The 17,950-nt window shown below is 32.5% G+C and overlaps 1 protein-coding gene across 5 annotated transcripts in view; it reads right to left on the reverse strand.

Moving 5' to 3' along the window:
• Window positions 1–994: 994 nt before the first annotated feature.
• LOC123555096 (leucine-rich repeat-containing G-protein coupled receptor 4-like) overlaps window positions 995–17,950 on the reverse strand; it is a 31,892-nt gene continuing 14,936 nt past the window's right edge. For 3 of the 5 annotated variants that reach the window (XM_045345664.2, XM_053547413.1, XM_045345663.2), the window contains exon 2: window positions 995–3,063. In XM_045345664.2, the coding sequence (XP_045201599.2) occupies window positions 1,418–2,488 (1,071 nt within the window). In that variant the 5' untranslated portion in view covers window positions 2,489–3,063 and the 3' untranslated portion in view covers window positions 995–1,417. Of the gene's footprint in view, window positions 3,064–3,842; window positions 4,000–13,232; window positions 13,560–17,950 lie in introns of those variants that run through there. The other 2 variants (XM_045345661.2, XM_045345665.2) reach the window with 2 other exon arrangements.

The following is a 17,950-nucleotide window of genomic DNA, read 5'->3' on the forward strand; positions in this document are numbered from 1 at the left end:
TTTCGTTTATGTCGTGTTGGACGACCTGTGGTTTTCCACTTTTCTTTGTCAATATAATTGACGTGTTCTATACACTTGTTATCAGGATTAAACGGCAGTGGTGGGCCTAAAGACCTAATTGGCACTATTACAGCTATATTGCACGAGGGCGTAGAGATTGGCTTTGAAGTCAGCAGTTAAAACCTGGTCCATTGTAGTACTTTATATGAATTGCGAGACAAGAATATAGTTCGTAAACAGCAAAACAACAAGAAAAAGGCATCGAAAAAGTTGTTGGTACTAAAAACAAAATGTTGAAACATTCATATTCAGGAAAAGTATTTATTGACTAGTATTATTTTAATACTGTTTACATTCAAATCCAAAGTGTGTTCTTGTCTCAAAATGTTTTGAAATGCTTATTTAAACTGTTAAAATCGTTCGAGAGTGGATTCTGTCTCTTTGATAAGTGTCATGATATGTTTGGTGTACGTACCCGTAGCACACCGTAAAACGTCGCATGCGCATGATTGACGTTCTGAATTTTAAACTGCTTAGATGAATAATCTCTGCAAGACTAATCATTCGATAAAAATATTGTTAAGATATAGTTCAAATTAATCGATCAGTATTAACATTGAGGAAAGTCAGATAAGAATGATATACCTAATAATAATATAACGATGTATGCAGTATTATTTGAGTTTGCCGGACATTCCTATTGACACATATAATCAGTGAAAGGATGACTTTTCATGCTTGCCATATTGAGCATTAACAGTAAACTGAAATCGAACGACTGTTATATTAGCGTTCATAAATAGGAAGAATGCCATGACGTTTCAGATTTAGATAACAACGTGTTTTCGTAAGTTTTGAATTTATTGTATCATCTGCAGCGAATGGGTATGTACTGTTTCGTAAAATAACGTTTTAAGATAGGAAATATCAAAGTATTGAAGTTTGCATAAGACAATAAAATTATTACATACACAATGTAATATCGAGATTTTTTGTACCGTTGAAAGCAAAGCGATGAAAAGACCTACTTTATCTAAAACTATTCCACTGTGAAGGTGACATAAATCGCCTTGTACACAAGACCCGCTCTTGCTCTATTAGAGGTGCTCTGTGACCGCGTAAAACTACCCTTACCTTTTTATTTTTCTCAGTCCTAGTTACACCGACACAATTCAGGATATATAGCATATAGATTTAGCTGTGGAGTACGACCCTGCTCTCCCTCCGAAATATATTTAGGGCATCTGGGTAGAACCACGGGACCTCCGAAAGATAGCCTGATGGCTTTCTGATACATTCGTCCGAGCTCCGAAGGTAAAGGGCAGTGAACACGTGAAAACTTTGTTGTTGTTGTTTTTTTTTTAATTTAATTTAGTATGAAAATGTAAGAAAACAAAAACAAACTATTAACAATGATCTAAATAAAACGAAAAAGACAAAATATGGCAAATGTAAACATGGTGAAAATGTTCAGTGAGATATTAACAGATCTGTTGATATATGAGCAATGGGTAATTTTCTTATATCCTTTTGTATCACAGTTTATCATTGCTATGTCTAATTCAGGTAGCGCTTTGATATTTTCTCCTCTATAAAAATCATCTGCGCATGTGCCTATAAGTTCTGAAATCCGATTGGTAGCTGCAATTTCTATGACGTCACATCCACATGTTAATGGGTTTCCTATGAGTGACAGTTTTTCGAAAAGACAAATCGGTGTATCTAGCACAAACGAAATATTTGTTATATTATTTCTATCGAAATAAATATTAACACCTGGTCGTAGGGTTTCAAATGCAAAATTTGACACACTATTTATCTCCATATCTGTAAGATATATATTTCGTGCTTTGATACCATAAAAGAAACTTTCGTATATTTCTGTAAATTCGTTCCTTGATGCGTCTAGTGTCTCTAATCGTTGGAGTGACTTCAGAGCACCAAGTGGAAGAGAATAGTCCATACCTAGGTCTCTTATACGGAGAGTTTTCAGTTTTCTCTCAACGCCTTTGAATACAGAATCAATGAATCCCAGCCTGTATGGCACACCACTTCTTATATCAGATTGTCCACTGATATCTAACTCTTCCAAAGCCACAAAACCTTCAAACGAGGTGTTATGCATTTCAACAATTTTATTATAGGAGATATCAATTGTTTTCAACCGCTTCAGTTCTTTCATTGATGAAAAATGTCCGTCTTGTAAAAGAGCATGATGCAACTGTAAGGTTTTCAAACTATTTTCTAAGCCAAAGAAAGCAAATTCAGATACGGTACTGAGGTCAGTGTTACTAATGTCGATTTCTTCTAGATATCTCAGAGGTTTAAAGGCGTAATCGTGAACATAGATCAACCTTTTGTTGAAAGACAAATTAAGCTTTCGCAACTTTCTCAATAGTAATATTGCGTCTGGGACCATTGGCAGATAGTTATGAGACAAATCTAATATTTCTAAATTAGGTAGTCCTTCTAAAGCTTTCCCAGACATAATTGCTATTTGGCAATACCTAAGAGATAAGGATTTAAGAGATGTCAAACTAACGTTTCTGAAAACGAAATTGGGAAAATGCTCTGGATAAATTCCATTTCCATCCAGTGTAAGAGATTCAAGATTTTCCAACTGCTTCAGATAATCCAGTTTCCACAAGCGACTTATGTTAATACTTATTAACGAAACGTGTTTTAACGAATGCTTCAAAGAAACGAAGGCATCTGTTTGTATGCTGATCGTTTGATTTTGAATTTTAATAGTATTTATCTGAAAACCGCTAAAAGCATTTCTGTCCTAAAGTGCGTATGCTTGTATTTGTAAAAATCATTTTCCGAATTTCTTCTTTTTTGTTGAATGTGCTGAAATTGAATGACGTCATTTCCAACTCTCCCTCGCATTCCACAACACCGTAGCTGTGTGTATCACCATCCAGCCAATCACGTTCCCTCCTGCAGTCACATGACTGTAGATTCTGGCACTCAAATCCGGACACTTCAATTATGGATACACATGATGAAATAAGCAACCATGCAACTATGTATTGCATCACCGACTTCATCTCATCGATTTTTCTGTAAAGAAAAATCAAAATACATGTATTACATCTAATTAAAACAGCGTTTAATGTATCATGCAACTGTTGTTCGTGCATTAGTGCAGACCAAACAATGCACGCCTGTCAGTTAAAGAAAAGTGCAATAAGGCAGGGTTTTGACATGCATTAACATTTCAATTCCAAACAAACATAGCTCACTACGATATTACAATTTTAATGTTTTTTTACCCTCGGGACCAACTAATTTGAAAACAAGTATTTATCCAATGTTGAATCGGCACCTTTATCACCATGAAGACAAAGGACTATAATACTTAGATTTATATGTTCTTAGATACTTCGGTTTTCAACTGATGTCTGACTTGGTTATTATGCAACGCTGAAATACGCGCATAAGTATGAACGTATTTCATTAACCAATCAAAATGCTAACATAAAGCATTTGAATTACACGCATTTGTTAAAAATATTCTTATTATATGGATTAACTATTCGTATGCATCCTTACATTAATTGTTCATGAAACATTCAAGACGGTTTTCCACATAACAGCAACTTGCTTTAGAATTTGTTGTTTTCATATATTTTTGAGAATTTTAAACACCTTGAATGACTAGCTATTATATTGTAATTTATCAAACTGTGTTAATCACCATCCATTAAAAGAAAACAAATCCTTAAAAAGCCGCATACTCATTTCTTCAAATTCCAGTTTTACTTTTCCATTTTACAGTCGAATTCTAAATAAGCCTCTTTCATACTAATTTCAGCTTCAAAAATATTTATATGCTTAACCTTGTTTCCTTTTGCAACCGATACGTTGATGTATTTCGAATCTGACATTCCTCTTAAATAGTTGCAGTGAATAAATCTATGTAAAGAAACATGAAACTAGAAACAAAAGCTGTAATAGAAACAACTTCTCTATTTCGCAAGCATAAAAATGTCAGAAGAACAATTTACTCTGATCACCTCAGCGAGTTATATTATAAAACATTAATCCAATGTTCGAGTATTTTCCTGGCAATTATCGAGTCTCGTAAAAGAACATAAAGCAATATTATAGCATCATAATTTCTACAATACCACATAATTAGACAAATAAAAGAAATTGTTATATAATTGTAACTTATAGTTTGCAACATTTACAGAATGTAGCTGATAAAGTGCCATATTTTTAGCTTTTAGTTCAGGGGCATAAACTTCAGACATAACAGACATAAGCCCTATCGCTTTTAAGTTAAATCATTTACACTCGAGGTTTTGGAAAAAAAGATTCATATTATAATGACGTGTTATATTTCATTTACCTATTATGGCATCTTCAAAAGAAAAACAGATTATTTAGTTTAATGGTATGAGCACACTTCAAAATAAGAATTTGCAAACGAAGATGTAAATATGTCAATTTTTAGGCAGTGGAGTTGTTATGACAATTTTCGTGCGATTACGTATTTTCTCGTATGCTATTTCAGCATTCTTTTGACATTACAGAAAATTATTTGTTCATAAAAATCGAAGAAGGCCGAAATGACACGGTATAAAATGAATACGTTATCGAATAGAAAAATGTCATATGAGTTAATTGGCTTAAATAAAAATGAAGCCTAAATATTGTTAATTCCTCAAAAGCTTTTAGAAAAATCTATAACATTTAGGTTTCATTTTTATTTAAATTAAATGAACTAAATTTTATATAAAAAGTTCTTGATGATTAAACAAGCTTTGCAAATAGCCAGAGCAACATTTATTTTAGCAGCTCCAATGCTAAGCATATTGCAAAACAAGAGGAACAAAACGTTGCCAAGGTTAACGTGGTCATACTACATATTGGAAAAATGAGCAAACAAATCATTGCCAAGGAAAGCACGCCGACAGAACATTTGCTAAAGCAATTAGTTCATATCTTTTAAATGGATGTTACTTTTTTCCAGTAAACATCAGCGCCATGATCTATGAGAAACCTGTTTTGATTTTGTGCGTGTTTGTGTTTTTTTTTATTTTCAGTTATTATTATTCATTATAAGACTTGCTGAAAATCAGTGAAAATACAGCCCGACGTAGCAAGGGTTATATGTGAGTAAACTGAGCATTATGAATAGAATACTTCAAAGAGGAATTTAAAGACACCTACAACATCCCATGTGTTGAGAACAATACACAGATCGTAGTTGTTTTTGAATATAGAATATATGTGAATACACAAGGCTAAACAAAATATAAAAATAAAACAAGAACACAAGAAAGATAATTTAATCGGCATAAGTCAAAATATAGCACAGGTCTTTTTTCTCTGCTACTTTTTAACTTTTAAATGGTATTTCTGTTTGAACTTAAAATTTCGAAAACAACTTTTCACCAGTAACTGAATCTTAGGCATTGAATAGCAAATTACATAAAGTTGCAAACGTTTCATGTTCCGTTCTGAAATAAGAAAATTGTCAAAGAGATGCGAACAATGAAAAAAAAGGTCAACAGCAATTCAATAATACGTTGTCTAGTCTTTGTTAACCAGAATGATATATTAATGCATGTTTCAGACTGTGTAACAGCCATAACCAAGTTTTCTGACAATAAAATGTGTTAAGATGTGTGTTTTATTAAAGCGGTAGCTTAAAAATGTATGAGCGGATACCTGAATATCTAAACATTTAAACATATGTTTTGATTGGTCTCAGCCATGTTTATTTGAATTTCAAATAAACTATACCAAATTATGCCCCTTTGCTTTTGAACATTTTAACTTTCCTTACCATCATAGAGTGTTGTTTTATTATATTTAGGTATGATTTATCAACTGAATATCAGCGTTTAGTATGTATTTTGCAATCGTCTACTCTGTTGTCTGTTGTTACAGCGCCAACGAATGTCGAAATAAGGTGCATACTGCATGTTCGTGATGGGAATTAAAAGTACAAATGAATGATAAATAATTAACACAATAATTGACACTTGATTATTGATATTGATCGCAGTCTCACAATTCAGTTTCCTGGAGAATCTATTCATATGTTGCTTATACTGACTAGATACACACTGGGACCAAAGAAATGATCTTGACGTAAAGAAAACTAGTCATGTATTCTTGCATAGAAACGTGTTTAAAGGGAAACAAACATGCAAACAGGAATTCTCATGCTGCAATTGCACGTTTTTTTTTGTTGTTTTTTTTTTTGTTGTTGTTGTTGTTTTTTTTTACAAAAGAACGGACCAAGGTCGCATTTCGTATCAATAAACAAAATGGTCGACTGTTACAGTATCTGTAAATTAAAATGTACCTTTGTTCTATTCTATTATTTAAGTGACACTGTTTTTTTAATCTGTACCATTTAGAAGAATAAGCTTTGAAATTCGTACTTTGATCTGAAAATGCGATATGTATAAATGCACGATGTTTTATCATAATTTTATGAAACTAGAAATGTGTCCATAGGACACATATGCCCCCACTACATGACAAAGGACACCTGCACATGCTGACCAACATTCCTGTAAACTTTGGTGACTCTAGGTCAAATTGACCAATTTTTACAAAGTCAGGGGCCATTACTCCTACAAGACTGAAAGAATCCGGACGCGAAACCCCAGGTAAACCACTTCACATGCTGACCAACATTCCTGTAAAGTTTTGTGACTCTACGTCAAATATTTTTGGAGCTAGGCGCGACACAACCTTCTTGGAAGGACGGACGGGCGGACAAGGGCAAATCTATATGCCCCTCAAAGTTGGGGCATAAAAATGGAGACAAATTACCTAGCATATGCAGATATTTTGGGCTTTGGCATTGATATTTTCCTTGGGGTTTCTCTATATACAAATGTTCAAAACTTCATTGTAGGTTTGAATCTGACTTCTAATATTCTTAAAACATTGGTAAAACAATGTTCATACAGAACAAAGGTTATAAATATCTTTAAGAAAATTATATTTCAGGTAAAGAAATATACAGCTATTGCTGTTTTTAAATGTTTGAAATTCATACTTTACAAAAGTATGTTGACGAAATACAATTATCTCATCGAGATGAAAATAGAAGAAGAAAACACTGGTAAGTAATTTCTTATATTAAATATGTAATACTGAACTGTTTACAATGTCTTTTATTTATATCTTTATCTGTTATTTTAGCCGGAGAAAAGCTAGCGTTCAATTATTTATCTTTGTATTAACTGCAAGAACTCGACATTCAAACCTATTTTGATTGACATTGCAAATAATCCTGTATTTCACATTCTTGTTGTGAAGAGATTGACATCCTAATAACAATAAAACAGTAATAAAACAAAGTTCAATCTCGGTTTGTACAGAATGTTCCATATGATTGACAAACCTGACAATCTAGTACTTTGTAAGGTTGAACATGAAAATACTGCGTAAGTTAACTCCAGGTCTACGCAAACATTTAAAAACGTAATGTACTAATAAATTCTTAGCTCCTCTACATATATTTGATATAATTATTTGTAATTAACATAGGTACAGGAAGGTTTCCATTGAAACCAAAGCGTGTTACACATAGCCTGACAAAAATGTCATTGAACACAAAAGCAAATTTATTTTTGGATATTTGAGAGGTGTTCAAAAAAGTGCTCTCAATTCCTCATAAATTGTCTTATACCGATTAAAGTGTTATATTTAAAGCCATTTCAGGCAAACAGTAAAAGGCCTGAAATGGCTTCAATTTTACCATAATCTAGCCATGTCTAAAACATGGATTGGCCAGGTATCGCAACTGGAACATTGTCACATCAGGGCTACAACAGACATGTCATACCCGTGATATGACTATGAATTGTGCATGGTGTTGCTGAAATGATCTAAAACTGATTTGAACATGTCCATGTCATTGCCAGATCGCTCTTAGACGACACGTTCATATCATTGTCAGTTCACAATTTCTTGTGACCATGTTCAAACTTCGATGTGGTAATGATCCATTTGCGATACCTGGTCAAACAATGTTTCAACCATGGTCATAATGTATCTATATCATAGCCGAAACCTGGTCATTTACCATGGTTATACCATGGTTTGTCCATGATTTTTTCCGCATGGAATGTCGAATATCCCCATCAAATGTATTTTACTTGGCTAATTCTGAAAACACATTTTGAATGTAGATCTGCTTTCAGAATTAAATGTCATGTACAGTCATTTGTTAAAAAATACGCAATTTTTTTAAGGGCAGTACAAATCAACTGTTTTTTATAAATTCATTGTCTGTAATATTGTAAAGGCTGACCAATAAACTTTATCAAGGTGCATTGAAAAAGTATTTCAAGAAATATCGCATTGTAATGATTGTTACCATTTTTCGGTAGAAAAATGTAACGGTGATAAAGAAACAAACCCTTTCGCCCGATGAGAAGGTATTGTTATAAGTTATGCCTGTTAATGAGGCATGCAAAACCTACCTCATTTTCACTGATCTTCTGCCAATGCGTTATCTGGTTAAACAATAATATATCACTTTGGAAAACCTCTGACAGAGACTCATTTTCAAAGAATAAAGTTAACTGATTTAACAAACAGACGAATGCAATTGTTATGTGTTTGATTATTTGATAACAGGATAATTATACCAGTATCTTGATCTGAATGTTGTATTCTGCTCTAATGAATTGTGCCAGGCTGGATCCTACTAGATGCTTGCTTCGAGGGTGTCCGACCTTGGAAAATTTACAAGAGCCGAATGCATAACTGCATATCAAGGCCCTGTTTTATGACCTTTTTACTGTTAACAATATTTATATTTCTAATATTTGGTCGACCAAAATTTACTTAATTTTTAGGGAAAAAATGCTTGATTGAAGCAATATACTTTTTGACGCATGGAACGTCGATACGCTATTATTACGTCATTTCTGACGTCATGTTTGATGACAAGACTACTTCGATTTAAATTGCTCAAAATGCATAAAACTAGTTATTATTGTAATAATTTCATTACTATTTAAAGATCAATTGTGCCGGTTTGACATTATCAAGTGCGTATGAGCATAGTTACATGAAAATTAATTCTATAATTTCAAGCTCTGTTTATTACTGAGACAATTAAACTAGTTGACATTTTTTTTTTCATTTTAAACGAAGGTAACAAGGATTTATTTCATTATGGTAAATATTAATATCATGTCCAAAATGACGAACGTATTTTGGAATTACTGATGATATAGGATCGCAGTAAATATTGTAAACACCTTTGTACTCGTACTTCGTATTTGAAGACTTCTAGAAAACAAACGGTTATCGTAACATTCGTGTATGTGTAACTTTTTTTACAGAATTTTCATGTCTTTTCTCAAAGAAATGTCAGTTCATAACACACTAAGGATATTTGTTTGTTTCAGTGTAATATTGGAATATCTTTCGCCATTGGCCGCCAGATGCTATATGGCATAGCCACGAGTGAAAATGTAAGATATGTGTTCGTTCATGAGTGAAAAATATTTTAATGTTACATGTAAAACAAACAATTTTCCTTTTCATTTTATGTTTTGACTGAACATAGCCATTTTATAGTTTCTTAACCAGTGCCAAATATATTTGATATTTTTCACTGTGAAAATAAAAATACTAGAAATCTTTCACTCGAATATTCCGATAATTCATTAAAAATGTAATAAAACTCTTTCATTAAATATCAGCTAGATACCATTGATATTTATATCAAAATGAATAATAATTAATTGAGCAGCTACATGTAGCAGATACAGGGAATATTATAAATTGTTACAGTGTCTGAACAAACAGATTACACTGCATGCATTGCAGATGACCTTGCCATTTCTAAGTTCATTAGTGGTCCTTTTAAAATTTGAGAACTAAAAATGTTTATTTATCCTGTCACTTGCAGTATTTTCGCCCCGATATCAGGGTGCCGTATATCTTTCTTGATATACCGTCAGTTGATCATGTGACCAGTGATATACGGTCAGTTGATCATGTGACCTTATGACCGATATTGTTGTCATAAGAAATTTTGCTACGAAACCACATCATTGTGTTGGAAATGTCCGAACTAAGAAAATGAGTGGTCAAAAAAATTTAGTTTTTATTCAAAAACGAAGAAGTTATTGCGATTTTGCCGGTAATCACGTCATTATATAAGTGACGTCATTACGAATATGACGTCATTTAAGCGGTTGTCGCACACTTATTTTGATAAAATAAATCGCCAAATATCGGAAAATGAAGTAATGGCAAGATAAATAGAATAATAGGTTAGTGCCTAAGATGTAGAAAGTTTATCTGGCTCGGCTCCGGACGTTATCAGGTTCGTCTTCGGCTCACCCGATAACCTCCTCCGCCTCGCCAGATAAACTTTCTCTCTACGGCACTAACCTATTATTCTCTATTTATTCAATTCCAAAAGGCTAAAAATTCCACGAGAACACAAACAGGCACAGTTTATGACGAACAGTGAAACAAGCATGCATACATAAATATTTGCGTATACATGGCTACATTTTTACATTTGGAGAATGTTACACACTAATAATAGATAAACGTAACATATATATTTATACATAGTATCTACCAGATACGAACAGTGTTATGGATTAAGATATATTTCGGTCTTGAATTAATCCTTAACGAGACGAAACAAACGAACAACAGACTGGATACTAGTAATTCCAATTCTGTTTCAAGAAATAACTACTATGAAATATAAATACTTGTTCAAATAATAACTGTATTTATTTTCGCTGGAATATTTTTACGGGAAAGTATAAAATATTGTTACTGATACATATTTGTATTCCTTACCGCAAAAACACGGTATACATATGCTCCTTTTTTAAAAAATATTCTTTATAATTAATTGATAACGAACTGCACTGTTTTTTATAATTGAAGACCAGATTGACGTCATGCTTAAAGAGCCAATAATCTCGCCACTTTAGAAGTTTTTAAACCATTAGAATTGCGCAAATTAATTTTTCTTAAAATTTTGTTTCTCTAAATTAATAAAGTAGATTCTATATTTGAGTTTTTAATATTCGGTAATATTCTGCAAAACAATTATGTTATTAGAGTGTACAAAGTAATCATATGAAGAGAATTATTCCAGAATTACCAAGTTTAGAACTCTCTAAATATTCTCAGTAGTCAGAGTACGTTTTATAAAAGTGTAATGTCGTGGTTATCCCGAATCTCAGATATAAAATATCCGTTCTGTCATTGAAGACAAAATGCGATAGACAAATCTGTTTCAAAATGTTTTCCCTAATGTGGTAGTTATAGAGGAAATTTTGACACATTAATTATGGAAGTAGGAGATATTTTAAAAGAAAAATGATCGGATGAAGGTGCAATATACAGTAAATGCTTACTACTAGTATATATGATATAGCACAATGCTCTCAAAAGTACTAGTCTTACGTTTAACTTCTTTACATGACATTATTTGTACTGTAGTCAATTGTAAATGTAGTTTCAAATTGATTTTAAAGTTCTGTCACAAGCCATAATTTTACACTGTGAAAACCATATTTTTGCTATAAAATCAACATTTATAAAGGTATCTGAAAAGGTTAAAAAGGTCCTATTTCCACTTATGGACACTTAAAATAACGCATATTTTATGTCTAGATCTTGTTAGATTAAACTGTAGTTCATAAAACACCAAGTAACTGATTTGATGGATTAGACCTTAAGTTTCAAAGGAAATAATATTATTTCTAACAATTCATAAGTTATTTATACAGTCTAACCTGTCTTAAGCAGCCAGCCAAGGGAAGCAGACAATTTGGCCGCTTAAGCCAGGTGACCGCTGATCGGAGGTGCAGCCAGTATATGTATTTTCCAGACTTCTGACCAGTCTATATCCTTTAGGCCCATTTCTTTTTGGGTTTTCTATTATTATTTTACCAGGATACAATGACGTGCATTTGCCTTCGCAATACGAATGGTATTCTTAGCATTCTAAAACTCCGGCGTGGTTTTTTTACTAAAAAAATTGTTACAGACAATTTTCCAACTTCAAAACAAGTTTGTTTACAATTTTCGCCATTTTGGTAAGGGAAGCTACTCTCGGCGCTTATTGTCTATGCTAAATCTAAGATTGCCGTTACGTTCCGTAAAAGATAGAGTGGTTTATATTTTTTTCAAACACAATTTCGTATAAATTTAATAGTATTTTGATGACAAAAGTATAAAAAATCACAAATATTATGCTACTTATTAGTTATCGAGTATTATCTTGAACCGAGGTCAAACTGTGAACAACAAATTTGACACGAGGTGAGACGTTAATTGCCGATAATTACTGGCCATTTGATCAAAACAAAAGGGGATTACACCTTTGGTTATCAGTTTTAATTGAGAAGCTCATGTTATTTTGTCGTTCTTGTGGTGAAGTCACGCGAAACTTAGCAACCACGTGCTTCTCAAAATCGGGTATCTTCGGCGATTATTGCCTAAAAATAATTGGTTTTGGAAGAAAAATGGCCGCTGAAAGGGGTCAAATACGGCGGTCGGGAGGCAATTTCGGTGGCCGCTGGCCGCGGACGGCAGGTGGCCGCTGAATAAAGTGATAAAATAGAGGAAAATCCGTCGGGGGCGTCATAAAATGGCCGCTGAACGGAGATGACCGCTGATCGGAGGTGACCGTTAGTACAGGTTAGACTGTAGTCGATCGCTTTTAAAAATTTAAAACTATAATTTACATCTCGTAGTATGCTGCTTTAAAACTCTTTGATAAATAGAATGTTAATTAAAATAATACAATTTTATATGTTATAAATGTATATAACTTTATATGATCTGTACAAAAAATATTTAATAATCCATCAAATGCGAAGAAACTTTGCAATGAAATTTTAAGCACGTATAAAAATGTTCCAAATATAATACTGCTCAATGAGTCTAAACAGAGTTCTCAAGTATAAACTTTTGAACGTCCTCCAAAAGGTTCTGGTAAATCTTTAAAAAAAAATCTTTCTTTGCTTTCCGGCCATCTTATCTTTATCAAGAATGTCTTACTTATTCACAATCGTAATAAATTCTTGATTAAATGGGTGAAAATTATACTGGGAGTTGTTATTTAATTACAAATAGAACTTATGTGCATACGTATTTATATCTATATCTTGTATAAATATATATGTCTTAAATGCTGAAATCATTAAAGAGTATTTTAGACGTACATAGTTCCTTTTACTTATATAAAATTGCCTTACCGTTAAACACCTATCCGTTTTTATCCGATTTCCATAAATCCTGATAGTCATACAAAAACGCGCACGCGACTTTGGTAGACGCTGTGCAATGTTTTATTTTGTAATATCTTTCATCAGTTTCCTATGAGGTTCTACCAACGGAACAGCGAGTTCTGATGCGCTATTGATCTCAAGATATGTGGAAACTCATTCGTTGTCAGTAATCTTTCATATAGCCGTTATTATTAATATTACCACCGAAATCTATGCTAGACATTATTTCCATTCTGAGGCTCTTTAAATGGCACATACAGAAAAATTATTTTCTCTTATATCTATTAGCGCAATAATTTCCGTGTCAAATAACGGTTATGGACGTTCGCGTTATTTGAATATAGTATGCTCTATGTAATATAGGCCATGTATGGATGCAGTATGAGAGAAAAAAACCAAAGACACTATACAAGAAAATACAATTATAACTAGCGACATCGTTTCCGTGCTTTACAAAAACAATGATAAATAAATAAACATTTGTGGAAATTATAGTTTTCATTTATATACCATTTACGTGATTGAAAAAGTTAATTCGACAAAGGAAGAATAGAGTAAATGTTGTTATGAGAACACAAATAACAGAACACTAATTTGTTTATCTCACGTGTTTGCATCTGCACAACCGAACCTTGTTGTTAAAACCTACTTATACATTTAAGTAATCTTTCATATTACCTATGAAATGTCAATTTATATGGGTATCTTATGAATACGTTAAGTAACAAATATTGTTAGCTATGTAATATCGATTTATATGTGTATCTTATGAATATGTTAAGTAACAAATATTGTGATTTCATAATTAATTAAGACATAGAAGAAAAAGCTAACTTAGATACATCCAAACTGAATAAATGTATACAAATGGTGCCATATCTAGTCTTTTAAAACATTCTTATTTATCCGGGCACCTATTTTGAAACTAACGCACAATCAAAGAAATCGCTAGAAAATGTGTTACACTTTACCAGATCGTGATAACTAACAGCGTATATTGAGCGATGTCAAAATAATGTGCCAGTTTTTGATTGCTTTGATGTCCTCGATAAAAAAGACAATACACTGATAACATTGAATAATTTCAAAGAAATTTACTGTTACAAGTGAACATGAATCTGCCCTGACTGGATAAACTTCCTATTTTCCTTTGTTCTAATAACTAATTAGTGGGAAGCCATTTTGTTTCTGATTTATAACTTCATTATTGACATTTCCAAATATTTTGTAGCAAGAACATATTTCCTAATGTACATTTTCAAAAAGTTTCAATTTTCGCTTCAGTGAGGGTTTATTTTCAAAACGGACCGGATTGGTGTACGCTTGATACATTTTATTTCTACCATCGCATTTTTACATTGTAAATTAACAGCTGTAAATTACCAATTGCCGATTTCAAAAGTAAATTTATTTCATAACTTTCATTACCTGAAACATAAAACATCGCCATCATTTTACTTTACTGTCAACATCTCTGTTTTGGCACTGATGTGTAATAACAAGAATGAACAAACGAAAAAAGTACCTCCTGGCTTCGTTCCATTTTTAAATTACTGCTTTTTAATAACTGATTCAAAATTCAAATTTAGAGAAAAGAACCGTCAGTATCATCTTTCAAATAGAACACAGAGGACAATTAGATACCATTATTGGACAAGATCATGTTTAATAAATTTTCAATATCAAATTTACATCCAATAGAAGAAACAGATGTTGTTATACACAATACACATTTCAGGATCGCCAGCGGGGTAATATTTATTCAATTTTAATCTTGTGATGAATGCTGGATGCTTTCATTTCTTTTTCAGAGCCACTAAATGCTTGTATGAGATCTTGTCACTTTTACTGCTATTCCTTACGGCTAAGAAGAATCATATTAAGGTAATTTTTAAATGCCATAGCAACGACCTTTCACTGTTAACATATTGAACAGTACCACAAGCATTCCTGCATTTGCAACTTGGCATTATGACTTTATTACATCATTGAAACTGGTACTGGAAATACTGACTAGGTACATTTGTTTACCTGCATAATTGTAAGTTGTTCTTACATTTGACACTGGATATGTTCGACATGACACATCTGTTTAAAAACAACTGAGAAAACTATTATACTCTGCATTGTAGACAAAATTTAATTCGCGAAAATGATATCAAAATTGTTATTTTCCCATTTCAATTTAGAAATCTTGTGTAAGGTTCAATTTCATCAAAAATCAGTCAAAAAAGCCTCCAAGCACACGACCTTATCTTTGATATTTTAGTACGTTCGGAAAATGATGAGAACGTGCAGAACAACCTTAAGCTCTTTATGTATAAATATATTAAAAATATATCAACACAATGAGTCAACTGAATGCCTAATATTGTCGTTTAAAATCGTTGCTATCAAGTTAAACTGCTAAACGGGTCAATAATGAGTTTTACTTTTAAATGCCGACGTAATGACCTTTTACTGTCCACAGCTTGAACGGTGCAAGAAACATTCATACAATGTCATATGACATTTTAACGTTATGGTTCAATTCTATAATTATATGCTAGTATTAGAAATGCCAGATAGTTACACTTGTTAATTATTAGCTACATTATTATCTTCTTCCCTTGTGATGACACTATGCGTTATCTGTCCTTTCAATATCCGTATTAAATATCAGTTACAGGACAATGCAACAAAAATCTGTCCCGACGATTTAACCTTAATGTATAATTTATATACATGTGTGGGGTTTCAAGTCCATAACGAAATAAGCTGTCTGTTGTTATCATTTGACCATTTTGTGTCGATTCGCAGTAAAACCCAACTCAGTCACTCACTTATATCAAACGTAAATTATACATCTGACACTTCTACATTTACGGGATACCTGTTTTAAGTTGTGTTTTCCAAAATTGTGTGTTCCTCCTTAATCTTCAATTTTGTTGAAGCTATCATATAAAAGGTACAAACAGTTAAGTCTATCTAGACTTGTGCTATTATCACAGTTATAGTAATAAAACATTTTATTTCAACATCATCTGCCTAGTTACGCGTAAAACAACAAAGGCAAAACTACTGTGACAAATCTTTTAAATTAGTTCGTGCGAGAAGAACAACAAGGAAAGGATTGGAAATGTAAAATATTACCCGTATAACACAAGGACAATGACCAAACAGGAAAATAGTTATACGGAAAATACAAGGGAAAAAAACTAAAAGAAAATAGTTATACGGAAAATACAAGGAAAAAACTAAAAGGAAAGAGTTATACGGAAAGTACAAGGGAAAATATCAAAAAGGAAAATAGTAATACGTAAAATGAAAGAAAAAAGTTCAAAAATGAAAATAGTTATACGGAAATACAATGAAAAAGATCAAAAACATATACGTAAAATGCCAGAGAAATAGTTAAAATTTAAACATTAGGAACACCATCAAACAGGAAAGTAGTTACACGTAAACCGCAAGGAAAACCACCAGAACGGAAAATAGTTTATACATCTAATACTGAAGAAAATGTAAAAAAAAGAAAATAGCTATTATACATGAAAGAGAAGGAAATGGATCAAAAAGCAAATAGGTGATACGTTTTAAACAGAATTTAAGCGAAAAACTCAGAAAGGAACTTTAAGACAAATGCATAAAGAACTGAATGCTAAGACATAGTCAAACAAATATCACAAGTAGGAGCACATTTATGTCGCAGCATCTTTTCTAGATTCTTCCCGATAAATGCTGAAAATTGATTACAGTTTTACAATTCATTTACTGAAGCATATTCAGATAAATAGAACATTAGCTGTCGTAATAAATACAATAAGACTTATTGACGCCTTAGATAATTTGAATAATATCAAAACATTTCAATTCCACAAGGTAATTTGTCAAAATTTAGCAGCGTATAAGATATAGTTGAATTATATCCGTAAGCCTATATAATTTAAAATATATTGTATATTTGCTAATTGAATTAGCTGAGGGATGTAGATCGTTGCAGGAAATTCTGGCAACACAATAATTGGTCAGACGTATTGGTAGAAACATTGTATAGCGTTAGGAAGTTTCATTTAGCGAAGAATCTATTTTTAATATCTTCCTATTGGATATATCTAATAAACGAAGTGAATGTTTGCGGTTCTCAACACAATTATCGGTCACAATGTCCAAGGTACGTTTTGAAATATTTCTAAATATCTGAGGTATATACTTAAACAAATGACGATTCGGGGTTTTCTGTGGCTAGTATCCTATCAGAATCAGAATTTAGCTATTACCAGGCTATTCAATCTGTCAAGCTGTGAAACTACAATGGTGATATTCAAATAATAATTTCAGCACTTAAACACAAGAAACACGTGTTATTATTCTCATAAGTCTCATAAATCAGGCTATATATATTAGGGACAGGTACCGATGCGATGTATTTCCATGGGAACGTGTAATAGAAGTCATGGTTTAGACGACTTCACATATTTAGCATTGATCAAATACTAGCGTCTCTGACTTTTCCTGTGCATTTCCCTCGGGAATTCCATCCAGAAAAGAATACCTTCAAATTTATCTTTAAGACGAAAACGAAAAAGAACACTGGATTTTTCAATGACAGCACCATACTGTTTGGTACACTTTTTCCATAACAAGTCCCCCCCCCCCCCCCCCCCCCCCCCCCCCACACCCTACTACTCCCACCCACGAGTTGT

This window comes from Mercenaria mercenaria, chromosome 7 (genome assembly GCF_021730395.1).
Source record: "Mercenaria mercenaria strain notata chromosome 7, MADL_Memer_1, whole genome shotgun sequence".
NCBI lineage: Eukaryota > Metazoa > Mollusca > Bivalvia > Venerida > Veneridae > Mercenaria > Mercenaria mercenaria.